Source organism: Rhea pennata, chromosome 12 (assembly GCF_028389875.1).
Source record: "Rhea pennata isolate bPtePen1 chromosome 12, bPtePen1.pri, whole genome shotgun sequence".
NCBI classification, from domain to species: Eukaryota; Metazoa; Chordata; class Aves; order Rheiformes; family Rheidae; genus Rhea; species Rhea pennata.
Window position 1 is genome coordinate 16,757,754 of NC_084674.1, and position 15,496 is coordinate 16,773,249.

General features: G+C 41.7%; 1 protein-coding gene across 2 annotated transcripts in view; it reads left to right on the top strand.

Moving 5' to 3' along the window:
* Nucleotides 1-15,496, top strand: part of FGD3 (FYVE, RhoGEF and PH domain containing 3) — a 111,054-nt gene that overhangs the window by 46,174 nt on the left and 49,384 nt on the right. For both annotated transcript variants that reach the window (XM_062585651.1, XM_062585652.1), the window contains exon 2: nt 13,736-13,906. In XM_062585651.1, the coding sequence (XP_062441635.1) occupies nt 13,736-13,906 (171 nt within the window). The remainder of the gene's footprint in view (nt 1-13,735; nt 13,907-15,496) is intronic.

Below are 15,496 nucleotides of genomic sequence, written 5' to 3' on the forward strand. Positions count from 1 at the left end.
AAAATCCCTCCATTATTTCCCGTTGACCTTTCTCTGAAATAATACATCTTTGCCAGCAAGCATACATTACATGCAGAGAATATTCTCTGTCACGCACAGTATGGATTAATGAGGCAAAAATTGCATGAAAACCAGTAATTGTTGAAACAGGGAGAGCCAGGCAGTAAATGGTATTTTGTGTAATGTAATTTTAAATACAAGCATTCAGATAGGTCCGGGGCAAGTAACATAGATTATAATTATCCTTATTATCTGTTCAATTATATTTGAAAATGCTAGTTGCATTTCATGAGATAGTAGACCAAACTCTTTCTCAGTATATTTTAGGATTGAAAACTATTACATAAGGAAGAGAAAACATATTGTTTTCAAGGTATTAATTTGAATGGATAGTTTGGGTTAATGATCTGATTCTGAAATTGCTACTTCAGTGTTCATCTTGGGTTTTGCTTTTCTTTAAAATCGGTGGTGGTAGGCTTGTCACCCAATTCTGAGATCACATACAGTTTATTTTCCTTTACAACACAGATTTAGCAGCCAGTCAGAAGAGTTTTAGCATTTGGGATGTCTATCTGTTGTCCAAATAATCTTCAAGGTGATTGCAAAATGTCCTCATTTTCACATCTCGTAATTTCTGATCAGATGAAAGTGCAGTTATAGATAAAAGGAGAGATGAAATGGTTGCTACAGATGTGATCGGTTAACTGGGAAAGGACTAATAGCTCCTTTGGTTGCAGCTCTTCTCTTTAGTCCATGTTACGGGCCTTTGAGCTGCTGTTACTTTCTGTGGCTCTTGTTGGGGTGGAATAAATATACAGGTGCTTTAAAGGGTACTGTAGGTTCTGGGATACAAAATACCGGGGCCAGTTCAGTGGTTTTCAGTCTCTTCCAATTTATTTATCCCTAAGTTGTTCCCATTGAACACCTTGTATCTTTCTGGGTTCTTTTTCCTCGTCTTGCTTTAGTCCTTAGAAAGAGACTGTTGGACACAGAGTGAAAATAAAACAACGAAGCAAGCCCTCCACCACCACCACTGATCTAGGCTGGGAAGATGTTAGTGCAAGCAAAATAGCGCTTTGCTCTCGGTTCCTGCGTCTGGGAAGTCCAGAGTAGGCTCCCGTGTGCTGCGGAGGGTGCAGTTTTCGCCCAGGAGGGATTCGGGGGCTGCCTTGCTGCAGGGAACCGTGCCTTGTCCCGGCCGCTCGGCCTCCGGTGCGCATGCTGAGCAGGTTTTCAGGGGAGCTGGTTTAACGGATGCCTGATGGTTATATCGTCACTAATGAGCCGCTGGGGGGGAATCAAGGAAAACGAGGACCAGAGGAGAGAGCACTAGTTTGGCCGGGGCACATAGGTTGGTCCGCAGCAAGCGCAGACGGAGAGACTCCTGCGCTCCTGGAGGCTTAGCCCACTCGGGTGGCCCAAGTCCAGCAAAGCCTGTGAGCCACCAGCTTCCTATCAGATAAGGCTCGATGTAGTTGCTTGGGTTACGGCCGCTGTGGAGGCCTAAAGCAGTCTCAAGGGAACCTCTCCGAGTACGGCCTCCCTGAGAGGCGGAGTAATGAGCGAGTGGTCCAACGGCCGCCGGGTTCTGCGCAGGCCAAAGTCGGGCTTGGCGGCGCTTGCCGGCGTTGTTGGAGGTTTGCTGGCCTAGGTGGCTGGGAATCGGACGCAGTTTCGCTGCAGCGTGGGCTGTAGGTCGTCGTCGTGGGCTGCACAAGCTCTCCAAACGCTGGTGTCCAGGCCCGAGGCACCTGTGGTGGCCGCGCTGCTCCTTAAGGAACTGAAGAATAGGTGAAGTGCGGCACAAGGGTGTCTGCTGCAATTGCACCTGTGGTTGCAATACCGGTATTAATTAATGAATCTGCAAGAGAAGAAGACTACTTGGGCGTTTGAGCTTTCAGACTCGTAGCAGCCATAGGTGGTTGCTTTGCGTTTGAGGTACGGGGGGGAGCAAGGGGCACGGAGCTAAGGGCACTTTTATTTTGGTGCAGTTAGTGCTGTAGGCTTGTGCGGGTTTCTCTAAATTTCAGTTATTCTTGTGGTACCATGGCAGCTCCATCTCCTGGTGCCACAGCAGAGGGCACCACCAGGTCCTGTTCACTCCTCTCCGCTTTCTGTCTCTGTTTAACCTCATCAGATGGAAATACACGATTGTGTTTTGACTCCTTTTCTTAATAAAATGCTTCAACCTTAGTATTACATTTGTATTAAATAGGAAAAAGTAGTTCTATTATTACATATATTATCCATGTATATTCTTTCATATGTCTCCATCCTTGGAGATACTTGAAACCTAACTGAACAAGATCCCAAGCAATCTGCTGTAGGCAACCCTGCTTTGAGCAGAGGGGTTGGACGAGACCATCTCCAGAGGTCCCTTCCAACCTCAGCAGTTCTGTGACTGTCACCTTCTGTAAAGACCAGCAAACTTCAAGTGGAGAGCTACCAAGCAGAAGTAAGAGGTGGAATATGTTCTCCTTTAATGATTATTGTGAACTGTTGGAGCTTCATTAAGTGAAACTATTTCATATTTTGCAGTGCGCAGCTCTGGTGCCAAAATAGCTTGTCTATTTAAAAATACTTATTATGCTTCTCAGTAATGAAGTTGATACCCCTTAACTTCTGTGGTATGAAGTGACAGCATGTTATGACAACAGAGAAAAGCTACCTCTCCCGTGGAAACATGGTGGCATCTGTAGAACTCAGTTCTGTAGCAAAAAACTGAGTGCACAGCCTTTACCTGCTTTAATTTAGTACCTAAATAGACTTTTAAATGAGCAGAAGATAATCACTGGGTTATTAAAACTGATGAAATATTTCACGATTAAAAAAAGAGCCAGTTAATTGGGACACCTTTGGAGATGCATTATATTGTCATTAGATTTTAAGTGAAGGATAATTTTTATGCTGTATATTAGCTAACTGAGAGTTTACTCATAGTAATTTGTCGTTAAGAAGATTCAGAAGCATATGAACCAAGCAGTGTGAAAGAGGCTTGCATATTGCTTGTATCATTAGCAAAAAATTTAATAAGCTTCTAGTAAAATATGAAATGAAACATATGAAGCCTTTCTGTATGACCCAGTTTTGAATGGAGGCTGAGGTCTTGATTATTTTCATTAGCATCAGGCTGTTTTCTAGCCTTCTCACTAATCTTATAAACCACTGGTGGGTGAGCAATATAACGCTTTTCCACTCTTTTTCCTTCCCACCATATAAATAATCCTGGGAGTTGCAGATCTGCCATCTTTCTCTTTGTTTTAGGGAAAGAATCCTCCAAACACTAAATCACCTAGATGTATGTAATCGGAAAGGAGCAAACTGGAATGGCTTTGGCTGGGCTAATTTGTTTGTGTCTAACCTGTATAAAATCTTTTTAGATTTCTACAATAATAAATTGCTCTGGTATTGCAATTCCTACATTTAACCAGTACAAATGTGAGTCTCAGGAGAGTTATTAACTTGAAATATGTTCTCCGATTTGCATAATCAGTGTAATTATAAATCGAGACTCCTTCATCACAATGAAAAACCTGTTACCTGTCAAGAACAAAAATGCTCTGTGTTCATCTAAGAAGAAAGTCTCAGGGGTGCTGTGTAACTGCTCTGCCTATCTTCCTTCATCGTGGATTCAGTGGCATCAAATACCTCTACCCAGAATAGAGTCTCTGCTCTGGACTTTATTGGTCAAAAAGGACTGTCATAGGAAATTGTGGTGAAAATGAGTTCATAGTTGCAGTTATATACTGCACTTCATCAGTGGTGAACTTTCAGCTGGTATCTGAGGAAATTTTGTATAGGGATGCTGTATGGGGTGTTACCTTTTCAGAGATGAGGGGTGGTCCTATGTAAGCATCCTACCAGCCTACATGCCAGCCAAACCTGTAAGAAACATGTCAGCTAAACCTGGAAGCCAAAGCTAAACTGAGTTGTCAACAGAAAGTGATGTGGTTCCTGAGAAGCCAGTTTGAAGCCCCAAAGAGGAGGAGGGTGGGAAAGAATTTCTACATTTCTGTTGTTGAAGGATGTCATTTTACTTCCACCTTTGATTACTGAATTTCCTGACATGTGCTGTGAGCAGCATTACTGGTAGGGTTTTTATCACGTGTAATGTCAGTCTAGCTGACATCTGCCCCAGGCTCCTCTCCTTTCCTGTGTCGCTCTTCGTGCTGCAATCTTTACATCATTTAACCTGCTTTCCTTAGTAGATGGAACAGTCTCCGTTCTTCTCTTTTACCGTTGGTCTTGGTGTCACAGAACGTTACTAATGCCTATTATTTTAGCCTAGAGTAATGCGATTATGCCATTCGAGGGAAAAGTCAGCTTAATGCTGCCTCCAGAAGAATGAGTTTGTCTTAGACTGTCCTTTCATTTTGATAAATCATACAAGTTCTTAACGTTGCCTTCCAATTGTGGAGATCAGTGATTGGTATCCTACAATGTTTGCTTTCTGCGTGTCTTTCTGAAAAACAGGCTGAGTATAAATTTTAAGAAAATTAAGAGCCATAGGTGAACCCAAGAATCTGCCCCTATCTGTGAATAGGTCTCCAGCACTACAGTGAGAAATTAAACATTTTTATTTAGTTGAAAACCTATTTCCTCTGTACCTTGCATGCATTTCACTCAACATTTGAAATTACAGTGTGAAAGTTTTAAAAGCAGGTCTGATAAGATGTATGTGAATTCTGAAATGTTATAGAGCTGCTAGAGCATTGAACAAAATTCTGGAAGGACTCCTTGGTCGGAGTAAGCTATGAAGATGAAAGCGAAGAGCAAACTTTGGAGGTACACAGAGTGTAAGCAAAATGAGAATCACTTGGATACAAATTTGTCACAAAACAGCAAGGAAGAACTTGGTAAGTGCCAGTTAGCAAATGGAGAGAAGCACACATTTTAGCCCTGGCATCACTCTGAGGGCATTTACTGCGCAGATAGTCATAAAAGTGTTAGTCACAGAAACAGATAGCAGAGCTAAAAATTAAAGTCTTTAAATTAAGCCACAACAGAGAGCACATATGGATACTTAGAAAAAGCAAACAGCTCTTCCCCCCAAACTCCAGCTAAGTTGAAGTTCTTTTAGAAGTTTTATTAGCCAAGAAATAATTATGTTTAGAGTTTTTTTTCTCTTGGTATTTGCATGGTTGTGCTTGGATAGTGGTGACATATAGGTGGGAGCTGCTTCACCAGGACCACTTGTGCTCTGAACAGCGTGGGCTGAGGCTGGGCTGGTCCCGGGGCCATGAGCAAAGGGACCGTGGAGAAGGCAGGTTGCCTCCCCGTAGTGACGTTTCTATAAGTCATACAGGTTTGGGGCTGACTCTAGTGACTAAAGGCAAATTGGCACTGAAGAGTGTGGACAACAGTTTCCTGATGGTCTAGACCAATGTTAACAGTGAACTCAGTAACTCAGTTTGGTTTTAGAAGTCAGCTTTTTTTTTCCCCCCTTACATTTCTTGTCACTAATAACCTCAGAAGACCGGGGTGACCGAATGCTGACTGGGATACCACATCCTGTTCTACACAGGAAAAGAAAATATTTTTGTTTTGGGGTGTTAATATGCCTATTGCTAGTTCTGACAGGCGAGTGCACTCAGTGATGTTTTACTTTGGTTTCTTTCTTATTTTCCTGCTAAGTGAGCATAGTTTTATTCTGTATAAGATGTTTCTCAATATTGTTTTTTCGGTCACTACTTCCAGTCTGATGGCCTCTTTTTAATCCCCTGTATCAGGAGCCTTGTCTTTACTCCCTTTTATCTGCTGGTTTTGCAGCTGCAAAAAGGAGGCCAGGCTGCCAAGCCAGCTCTCGCCAGAAATGAAGCAAAGGAAGAAAACTCCTTTAGCTTTTTTGTTAGGGAAAAATGACCTTCCTTATGGTCCTTATGCTAAATTCTACCTTTCTGTCCTGGAAGGTAGTTCCAGAAATGTCTGTTGAAGGAAGTGTCTTCACCTAAGATGTTTAAAAGTACTGGGACCAAAATAAAAGTACACAGACTCCCGGAACAGAAATGTTGCAGCAGTACAGATCTGGAGAAGCTGTTAGTCCTTTTTGTTCTTTATGTGCACAGATTTGTTTGTTTGTTTTTAGCTATTTGGTTCTTTCTGTGAAAATTCTCTTCTTGATTTATTTGTTATTTTAAGTGTGTTAAACTGAATTTACCAAACCTCTCAAGCCTTCTTCAGTCTAAGTAGTTTAGCAGGGTTTGCAAACTTTCTGTATTTTTCTTGTAAGAACACAAAATAGCAGCTCTTCTGTGGGACTCTGGGAACTGTTCTTGCCCTAAAATGAAGCATGTCATTTTAAATAGACAAATTCTGCATTTGATTTCTCTCTTTATCACTTCCCAAGATACAATTCTGCCGGGAGAGCTGTAACCAGGTGCAGGGGGAGCAGGAGTGTTGAAAATAATTATCAAAATCTTTTCTTGGAATTTTTTAACCAATTCCATCCCATGGCTATTGAAATACATCTGTTGTCTCTTCTGTGGACTATTTCACAGCAGAGTTAATAACTTTGCTTTCAGAAAGCTCTTTAGATTCCCTGCTCTAGCCCTTTTGGGAAGATTGCGTGGGGTTACGCCTGTGGGCACTGCCCGGGTGCCACTCAGCTCCTGGGGGACCTGTGAAGCCCACTCCTGCAGAGCTTCACGGTGCAGACGGTTTCCATGTCATGTCCCTGCCAGTGGCAGGCATTTTGCTGTTACTTACTCCTGCAGTAAGTTGAGCTGTATCTAAACAGAAATCATTTTAGAGAGGTCTGACTTTGTTGTCTTTTCTGCGTTGGGAAGATTCAGGGCTCTAAAACATCTGCATCCTACTTACTGCATTTCAGACACAAATGAAATTTGACCCAGAGAGAGTTTTTTGCCGACTTGTAACAATCGCCCTTAACTTTTGCTTAGTAGAGTTCCTCAGTTCATGCTTGCCACGTTTATACGCTTTGCATTACCTAACCACATTGATCATAGGACGCGGGATGGGGGAGGTGAGTTCCTGTGAGCGTGAGCCTTTACGCACACTGAACTAGAAATGTTCTCTGTCATTTTAAGACGCATTGAGAGCTGCAGCAGGAACTGGGCTCCCTTATTTTTGGTTATCTTATGGTTTGAGCAAATGAGAAAAATGTGAGTCTCTCTGCTTGGATGCAAGTAAGTAATATACATCTTTTTTGACATAAAATCTCAATCCATGCCAGCTTCTTGCTTGATTTTGAACAAAATGTTTTCTTGATTGTGCCTATTTCTAGAAGTTTGTGGTGATAGCTTTGCTATCACTCTTTTACTGAATTTGGCTTTTTGGAATGGCAGAAAAATAGATGTCATGTGAAGTATCTGTGGTCAGTGCCATTAAGCTTAGTTCGATAGGAGGGCACGCGTGCAGTACCTCTGCCCTCTGCTCTACGGGCAGCCTGAGCCCGCGGTCCCACGCTCCGTCGTGCAGCACCTGCAGCGCCATCAAAGCAGGAGACAGGTCGAGCTTCAGGCTGAGTGACGGGAACCAGCCGAAAACATAGGAAGCTGGGCTTGTCCACTCTGCTAGCACGTTATGGGCCATGGGCAGGAAGAAGAGGTGAGTTTTTTTTTTTTTTTTTTTGAATGGATTTGATGACAATGATGGAGTAAATTAGTCAATATAAGAGGGGAAAGGAGGGTGTGCCGGATGGCAGTGTGGGAGACAGGATCTGCTGCTCACCTCTGCTTGGCAGGGCAAGGCCAGGAGCTGGTGCAGGGGAGCACATGAAATTGGGGAGAAGAGGAAAAACATCTGCTCTGGGGAGCTGTAGGTTTGTGGAACGTTTTAAAGATGGTGTTGGGCATTTTGTGATTGATTGGGAGAAGCAGGATAGCGTTGCACCATCATTGGGGCTGACACCTTTCTTTTGGTTTGCAATACAAATTTTATTGCAACGCTGCGTGCTTGACGCTTGTGACACTGTCTCTTTAAGCAATCCAGTGAATGCTGCATCTTCCTTAAGGAGAGCTTCACACCTTGGTGTCTGTAGCCCAACCTGAACACAGAGGACAAAGTGTTGCAGCACTGGGCAGGCTCCTCCTGGCACGGGGAAGATGCGTTCCTCTTAGTAGAGTCTTTTTATCCAGAGGCATGCATTAATTCTGGCCTCCTCAAGGCCCTGCTGGTGAGCAGTAGGTTTCTGACTTAAGAGTAAAACTAGTCTCTCCTCCTTGAAAGACTTTTGCTATGGAGAAAGGATGAAGGGATGAAGATAGGGCTAACCTAGCAATTAGTGATGGTGCTGGAGGGTGCCCACGCAGATGTTTAAGGTGAAATTCTGGAGTTGCTTAAATTGTATGCGTTGAAAACATGCTAGAGGAGGTTAGAGGTACGTTGTGCATGCTCCATATCTAGCCAGATGTTGGCAAGAACCCAGTTTCTGTCAAGTTATCTGGAAAGGTGCAGCTTTCAGAACGCCTGTAGATATTAACAGCTGAGGGGGGTTTGTTTGTTTTTGTTTTATTTTTAAAGATCTGGCCCCTTTTGGGTACATACATGGTTAGTTGCCTAGACTTTGGTTGACAGCAGAAATGTTGCTTGCCATTACATAGATTCTAGTTTGTTTGTGTTTTTATTTTTTCCTGCAAACAATTTTTAATCAGACTGGTGATGGTAGCTTGCCCTTTTTATGATCATCTGTATTTAGGAAATGGGGATGCATGATGAATATTACAAAATCTGGTTAGAGAATTGAGTGCTGCTGCTAGGTACATCTCTGGATGTAACAATCAGTTTGCTCTTGGAATACTTTCATTTCTTGAAGAAAGAATAGAGGTGGTCTCAGTTGAACTCGATGGTTATTGCATGGCACTGAAGGTGTCTTATAGGGCTATTGACTTCATTGATGTTGCAGAAGATATAAATCAGCAAAGAATTAGGAATCTGGAAGCTCCTAGGAATCTGATTTACTTGTGATCTCCAGCAGTGGTATAGCTATAGTTACAGATATACAGGAATAGTATGGGAACTGTCCCTGAGGAAAGCCTGTCTTGAGCAGGTAAATATTCAAGTCATGCTATTAAATAAAGTCATATTAATCTTTCCTGGTGTCTGGAAAAGTCTGCTGCTGATTCTAATTCTCAATGAAGGCAAATCTTTAAAGTAGATGTTGTTTATCAGTGTCTTTCTAGTGTGTTCCTTCAGCAGAGCTTTTCTCTTTGAGTCCAGCATTTGTCATCCCTTTTAATCTCTATGCATTCTCCATGCATCATCTGGGAGTGCGTGCGTTAGGCTAAAGCGGTGAGAGTTAGGATTTCTCAGCATCAGCTGGTTGTTACAGATATCCCTTTTCCTGAAAGGGTGCAAAATCCTTCAGAGCAGTCTGGGGCAGTACAGGGCAGGCAAATTTGTATCCGGCTCTTCGCTTGGAGGTGTTTGCCTTCAAGTGCATGGAGACAGCAGCTCCATGCTGATGTCTATGGCAAGAGGCTCGCTGCCCTGGTTGTGCACGTGTCCAGGGCTGTCTGCACACATGCAGTTCATGAGAGTGCTGGTTACTGGATTAGCAAATGTAGGTATGCCAAATCCGTAGCTTGCCATAACATTTCTGGCACTTGCTGCCCTCTGTCACAGTCCTCCAAGATAGTTTAAATTGAGAGGACTTTTAAATCCTGATATCTGGGGACTAAATGCCAAACCAAAGAGCCAAATCTGTCTCAAAGCCTGGAAATCGCTAGATATCATTCAAAATTGATCAGGTTGAGGGTGGGTATTGCTCTGTGTCAGGATGGCGTTTCCTTGTGGCATTGAATTCTGTCAGAAAGGCTGATGCAAATTTTTTATTTTAGCGAAAATATAAATTGTACTTCTTCATAGGCATTTTCAGGAGTTTTGATTAAATTTTACTTCTGAGGAGCCTTAAATACCTATTATTTTATTAATCTAGCAAGAAGAGTTATCTCTGGGAAGCATGATCTTTGCTCTTCTCTCCTTTGATTCGTTTTGAACATGGAAATTGTAAGTAATGTTTATTTGAATAAAGTTACACTTAAGTACTTCATGGCTTTTGTGCAGATACAGCATTAGGGATGGTAGGATAGGATCAGGCATAGCAAAGTTGAGTTTTACATGTCTGGGAGTGCAAGCTGAGGATTTTAGCACTCTTTCCATTTAATATTTGCTTTTGGAAGTGCTGACACGCTTCACATTCAGGCACAGTTAACTTTCTGCCTTGTGTTGTCACAGGTAACCGGGAATCAGAAGCCAGAGACGGACAGGGTTTCCCTTTATTACTAGAAGCGTGTTATAAAGCCTCGACACAAATAACCATCCTTTCTAAACGCGCTGACCTGCACGTGCCAGCACTCTCCCGAAGTGGTACGCAGCCGTTGGCGCTGATCTGCCCTACGGGAGCTTTTCACGCAAAGTGCAACGTGGCACCAAAGAGCAAAGCGGAGGTGGTTTTCCCTTGCGCTCCTGCGGATCAGTGGGTGCAGAAGGGCAGGCGACCGAGGAAGCCCTTGGCCCTCTCATCTCTCTGGAAGCATCCCGAGTGGTTACCTGGGCTATGCCTGCATCTTATTTATGTTCTCTCGCAGACTATTCCTGCGAGCACCCAGGAGCTCTCTGTGCAGACAGTGGGTTTTACTTTCGGAGAATTCCATGTGAAATAATCCAGTAAATCTTGTTTTCAAAGGTCATTTTATAGCACTTGAAAAAACACATAAAGAAAGCAGATTTTTGTCTTGTGTGCAAAAAGCAACCCTTAGGGGCCACATCAGAGATGAATAGAGAGAAACATCATGGCTTAAATGAAATAAAAAAGAACGAAAGCCACTTTTGTGGTTTTACCCATGCATATTTTTCTTGATTTAAAGCCAGTGCTATGTTGGTGTGTAGGGCACTTACGGCTTTCAAAGTTGTCTTCTTTCTAACTGCTTATCAGTGCTATTTTCTACTTTGTGCCCACTTGCTTTTTGGATGCAGTGTCAGTAAATGCGTGGGTTAAGTGCCGGCATTAGGTGAACAGCAATATTATTTTTAGCAGTAATGTGTATATGCAGTATACAGGACAGATGATGTAAAATACTCTATTTTTAGAAGACAATTTTTTTGTCTTCCCTTGCTTAAAGGGAAGTGGTGTAAGGCTTAGCTAACTATTTTCTCTGCAAATGCCTCTGAGCACAAATCCTGAGGCATTTGGAGCTAAGTTTAGAGCTTGTTTCAGTCATCATGGAGGCGTTTGCCCCTGGGCTGAGTTGTATCAGTGAAGGAACTTGTGCCTTGACTGTTTCATTGAATTATGAAATAGAAGAGAAAAACTTATTTGTCGGCCTATAAAATATGTGTCAGAGCATTTTACGTTTCAGTAATTGAAGCTGATATTAAGAACATTTAGCATAGTTATATAAAAGACGTCTCTGGTAGTGCCAAGCACTTGCAAGCAAGCAACCGATAGCTCTAATTTTTATCAGTAGGAAAAAAAGGTTGTGGGACCTCTTGAATGTCAAGAGGAGAGAAAAAAGAATTGTTTTCAAGTTTCTTCTGAAGATGGTCCCTTTCTGTGGCAGTGGTGGCACAAGAAAAGGAAGCGTTTAAGGAGACTGAGTGCCTTATTGCACACCAGCACAAGGAAAGCTGGGCTCGCAGTAGGACGCTGCTGTGGCGGGTCAGCTCCGCTGTGGCCGCGGGGCTGCGCTGCCCTGGGGAAGGAGGCAGCTGTGGCTCGTCGCCCCCAGCTGCTGCGGGGAGGCTGTGGGCATCGTGCCAGCCCTTCTCCAGACCAAGAGTCTGGGGTGGCTCTTCTGCTCCCCTGGCTCGTGGGGGGCTTCGCTGCCCCTGGGGGGGAGGCCAGTGCCCTGCCTATGGGAGCAAGCAGGAGAGCACAGGTAGAGATGTCTGCTGGAAAGCTTTTGTAGGTACGAAGACTTGTCCTCCAAGACCTGAAGTGTTAAAGTAATTTTTAGAAAAAATGCATGCATGGAAAATCCAAGATAGTTGGCTTGCCCAGCAGTAGTGGACACAAGTAAATTCCCACTGCAGCACTCACTTCTATTTTCTGCATGCTGCCCTTACATTATCTTTAACTACAGCTTTTTCCTTATGCAGTATTTTAATTTATTACTGTTCTGAGCTCCTGTTAATAATAAACAAGCTGTTACAGTCACTTCCCTAAAAAGCTTGCGTGGTGTTGGGACACTGCCATTACCATCACTGAGAATCTCAGCATCTGCAACAGAGGTGTTTAAACTCCTTCCGTGGCGCCTCATTTTGGGTAATCTGTTGGTCTGTTTTAATAATCTATTCTACTTTCACTGTATTTTCTTGGTAAGTAAAGCTGTATATGAATAACACCAGTGCTTATAAATTCCTAATATCAGCTATAAGAATGTTTTAATAGCTGATCTCAAATCTGCTGAAAAAGCAGGTATTATGGTAGAAATGCTAATGAAGCTTCAACAGCAACAACTGGAATTGGAACCCATGAGGAATTAATGAGTTACATATTTGGGTGGCAGAACTCAGTGAATAGATTTGTGCCATCTGAATCCATTTTTGTCAGTGAAATTAGCTTTTGAATATTTTATGCCGATTTTTTTTAAAATTTCTCTACTGCTGTGCAAATTCCTGCATTTGGAGAACAGGTCTTGGTTAATCTTCACAAGCATTCTGTAAGGTTCGGATTTCAAAGTCTTGATCCAAAAGGTCACATCCCGATTTAATACCACTATTGTAAACCCAAGATAATTTAGTTAACGTGAATGGAGGTGCTTGTCATTTCAGTTTTTTGATCTTAATAGAAATCTAGCCAAGAGTAGGTTGCATTTGTGAAGCTCATTCCATATTCTTAAACATATCACAGAAAGACTGAGATCGAGTTTCACGTTTAGATTAATCCTTTTTCTGCATAATGGAGATCATCTCGCTGCAGAAAGATGCTGATGGTTTCAACTAGTCCACTTTAAAACAGGAACGTAGAAAGAATGTTTGTCACATTTTCTTTGACATTTTTAATGGATTAGTGTTCCAGTTTCCTTCTTATGATGCACTAGTAAAGCTAGTTCAGGGTTTTCATGTAGCTGGGACCTCCCTGCCACAAGTCCAAAAAATCCCAAATTTAAAAAAAAAAAATCCAATAACCATTATTTGATAGTGGATATATGGGTTTATCTCCACAGTGCCCACTAAAATGAATTAAGAGTCTTAAATTAAAAGGCGAACAAACATATTAATCAATCTTTTCTCTGTTTTCCCCACTGGATCATATCTTAATAGGATCTTCTAGACTTGAGCCTTTTGAGGGGATGTTAATATGTTATGCAAGAACGAATAACAAATAGCAGTAAAATGTATTTTGAATGATTAAATCTCCTGAAAGATTGGGGCATTTTTTTCCATCAGACACACTTCTAATTCCCCATAACTTACGTGTTGACTACCAAGTAGGCTGTTGTGTGCTAGGGCACTTGCATTTGTTCATAGGAATCCTTTTTAAACAGCTTTTATCTTTGCTTTTAGTTTGGGTGTCTGTAATGAAGAAGTCATTAATTGAAGATAAGATTAACAAAATTCCTGCTGCCTTATCAATCAACTGGTTTGGCGTATTGGTCAAGTTTTAATATATTGGTTGTAGTAATTTGTGAGTGAATGACTAGCTCCCCTGTTTCCCTTCCAACTTGCTTGCGTACGGGAACTTATATGAACAGTGTGCTACTAGAGGGAGCACAAACTTTTTTCAGGATTAAGAAAAGGAAATAGATATTAATTTTTTTTTCCTCCTCTTCAGGTTGCCCTTGTGCTCCTTTTCAAATCAAATGTCACATTGACTCAAATCCAGCATTGGAAGCATGTGGCGAACTGCAGCACATCAGCCCTGCGCAATGTATCCATCAAACTGGAAGGAAGCCCAAAACCAAAACTCCACTGGCCAAAATGCATCCTCTGCAGAAACCCCAAGGTAAGTGGCTTTGTCTTCCCAGCAGCTGTGGAAACTTCTCTCAGGCATGAAGTGAAATGTTTTTAAATGAATTATTGTAATTTTAAGTCATGACAAAGTAGAGTTATTTTATATTCTAAGGTCTAAATACAGCTAGTAGAGTTTTATTATGTTCTTTTTTCCAATGCTAGATAACCTCTTAGGGAAGCCTGCAAGAAGAAATTGATTCAGGAATAACAAATTACTTGTCACATAGTGTAACAACAATACAGGAAATACAATGTACAGCTGTGAAGTCTTAAGTTTAATTTAGCAATATTGTTTTCATTCTATATTAATTTTTTAAAAGAATATAAGTAAGAATAGCTTATTGTTTAAACCTGGATCTGTTTTCCATTTATTGAAAGAATATGCATAGCAACAGGAAATGCCTAAATGGAATGAATATATTAAAAAAAATAAAATAAAATAAGCCAGTCACATTCCAGAGTAGCAAATGGACTGTGGTAGTTCCACAAACCTGCAAGAATTACAGTGAAATAGGTCACTATCCCCAAATGTGGCAGAACAGAAGTCAGGAAGAACCATGTTCTAGCTGGGCTACAGAAGCTGAGAAGCCCAGAGAAGATACTAAGTTCATAAAATAACAAGTTTGTAAGAAGCCTGTCTATATAATGTTCTGGTTACTGTAAGGAGGTTTGGTAGAGTCTGAGCCCTTGCACCCCCAACTCCAAAAGCCTTTATGAAAGCAATTTTTGGGTATGCCGTTCAGGTAAACCTTAAACGGCTACAAAGAAAAGTTTGGTCTCTTCTGATTGTAGAATTCAATCTGAAATGTTTAGCTGGTGTATTAGTTCATGCTCGAATCATGCCCCTAGGTAATGGTCTGTGTATTTATAGAGCTTTCTCCTTGAGGTCTTGGTGTTCCGTATTTGTTTAGTGGGTGTTGGATGAATGTTGTTAGTACCACCAATAAAAAAGAATAACAAAAGCGTAAGTTTAGTAACAAATGGAGTGAATTCAGCTGGTGCAGATCAATTCATTTGCTACCCTGGAATGTGACTGGTTTAATTCTTTGAAGTTGCAGGAAGCATTGATTTCCAGTTACTGAGGATGTAGCCTGTTTTGTGTGTGTAGTTATTTATATATATATCTATTTATATGTTTGTTTTCATATATATATATATATATATATATAAAATATATATGTATATAAATAAAAATTATATGTGTGTGTGTATAAATATATATACATGAGAAACGCTGAAGGGAGCTTACTTAGCTTGATTCTAATCACAGTTAAAAGTTACCTGAGTAGATTAGCATAATCTGTGTCCAGCGCTGAGACGTCTGTCCTCTTTCTGCTGCTCCGAGCCGCACATCCCAGCCCTCCCTCCCACTGGAGCCGTAGGCTTGGAATCAAAGCCGTCAGCGTATCTCGCTAGCTGACATACGGCGTGATGCTCCGAGTGATGAAAGTGTATTAGTGAGGTAAAGTAGGCACCCAAAAGTAACATGCTATTTTGATTAGCTAGCTACCTTTGCTAATACTCTTTTTGATAGAACCCAGCTTGTTGGGCTTCATGATGTCACTGTAAATGTCATCTAATA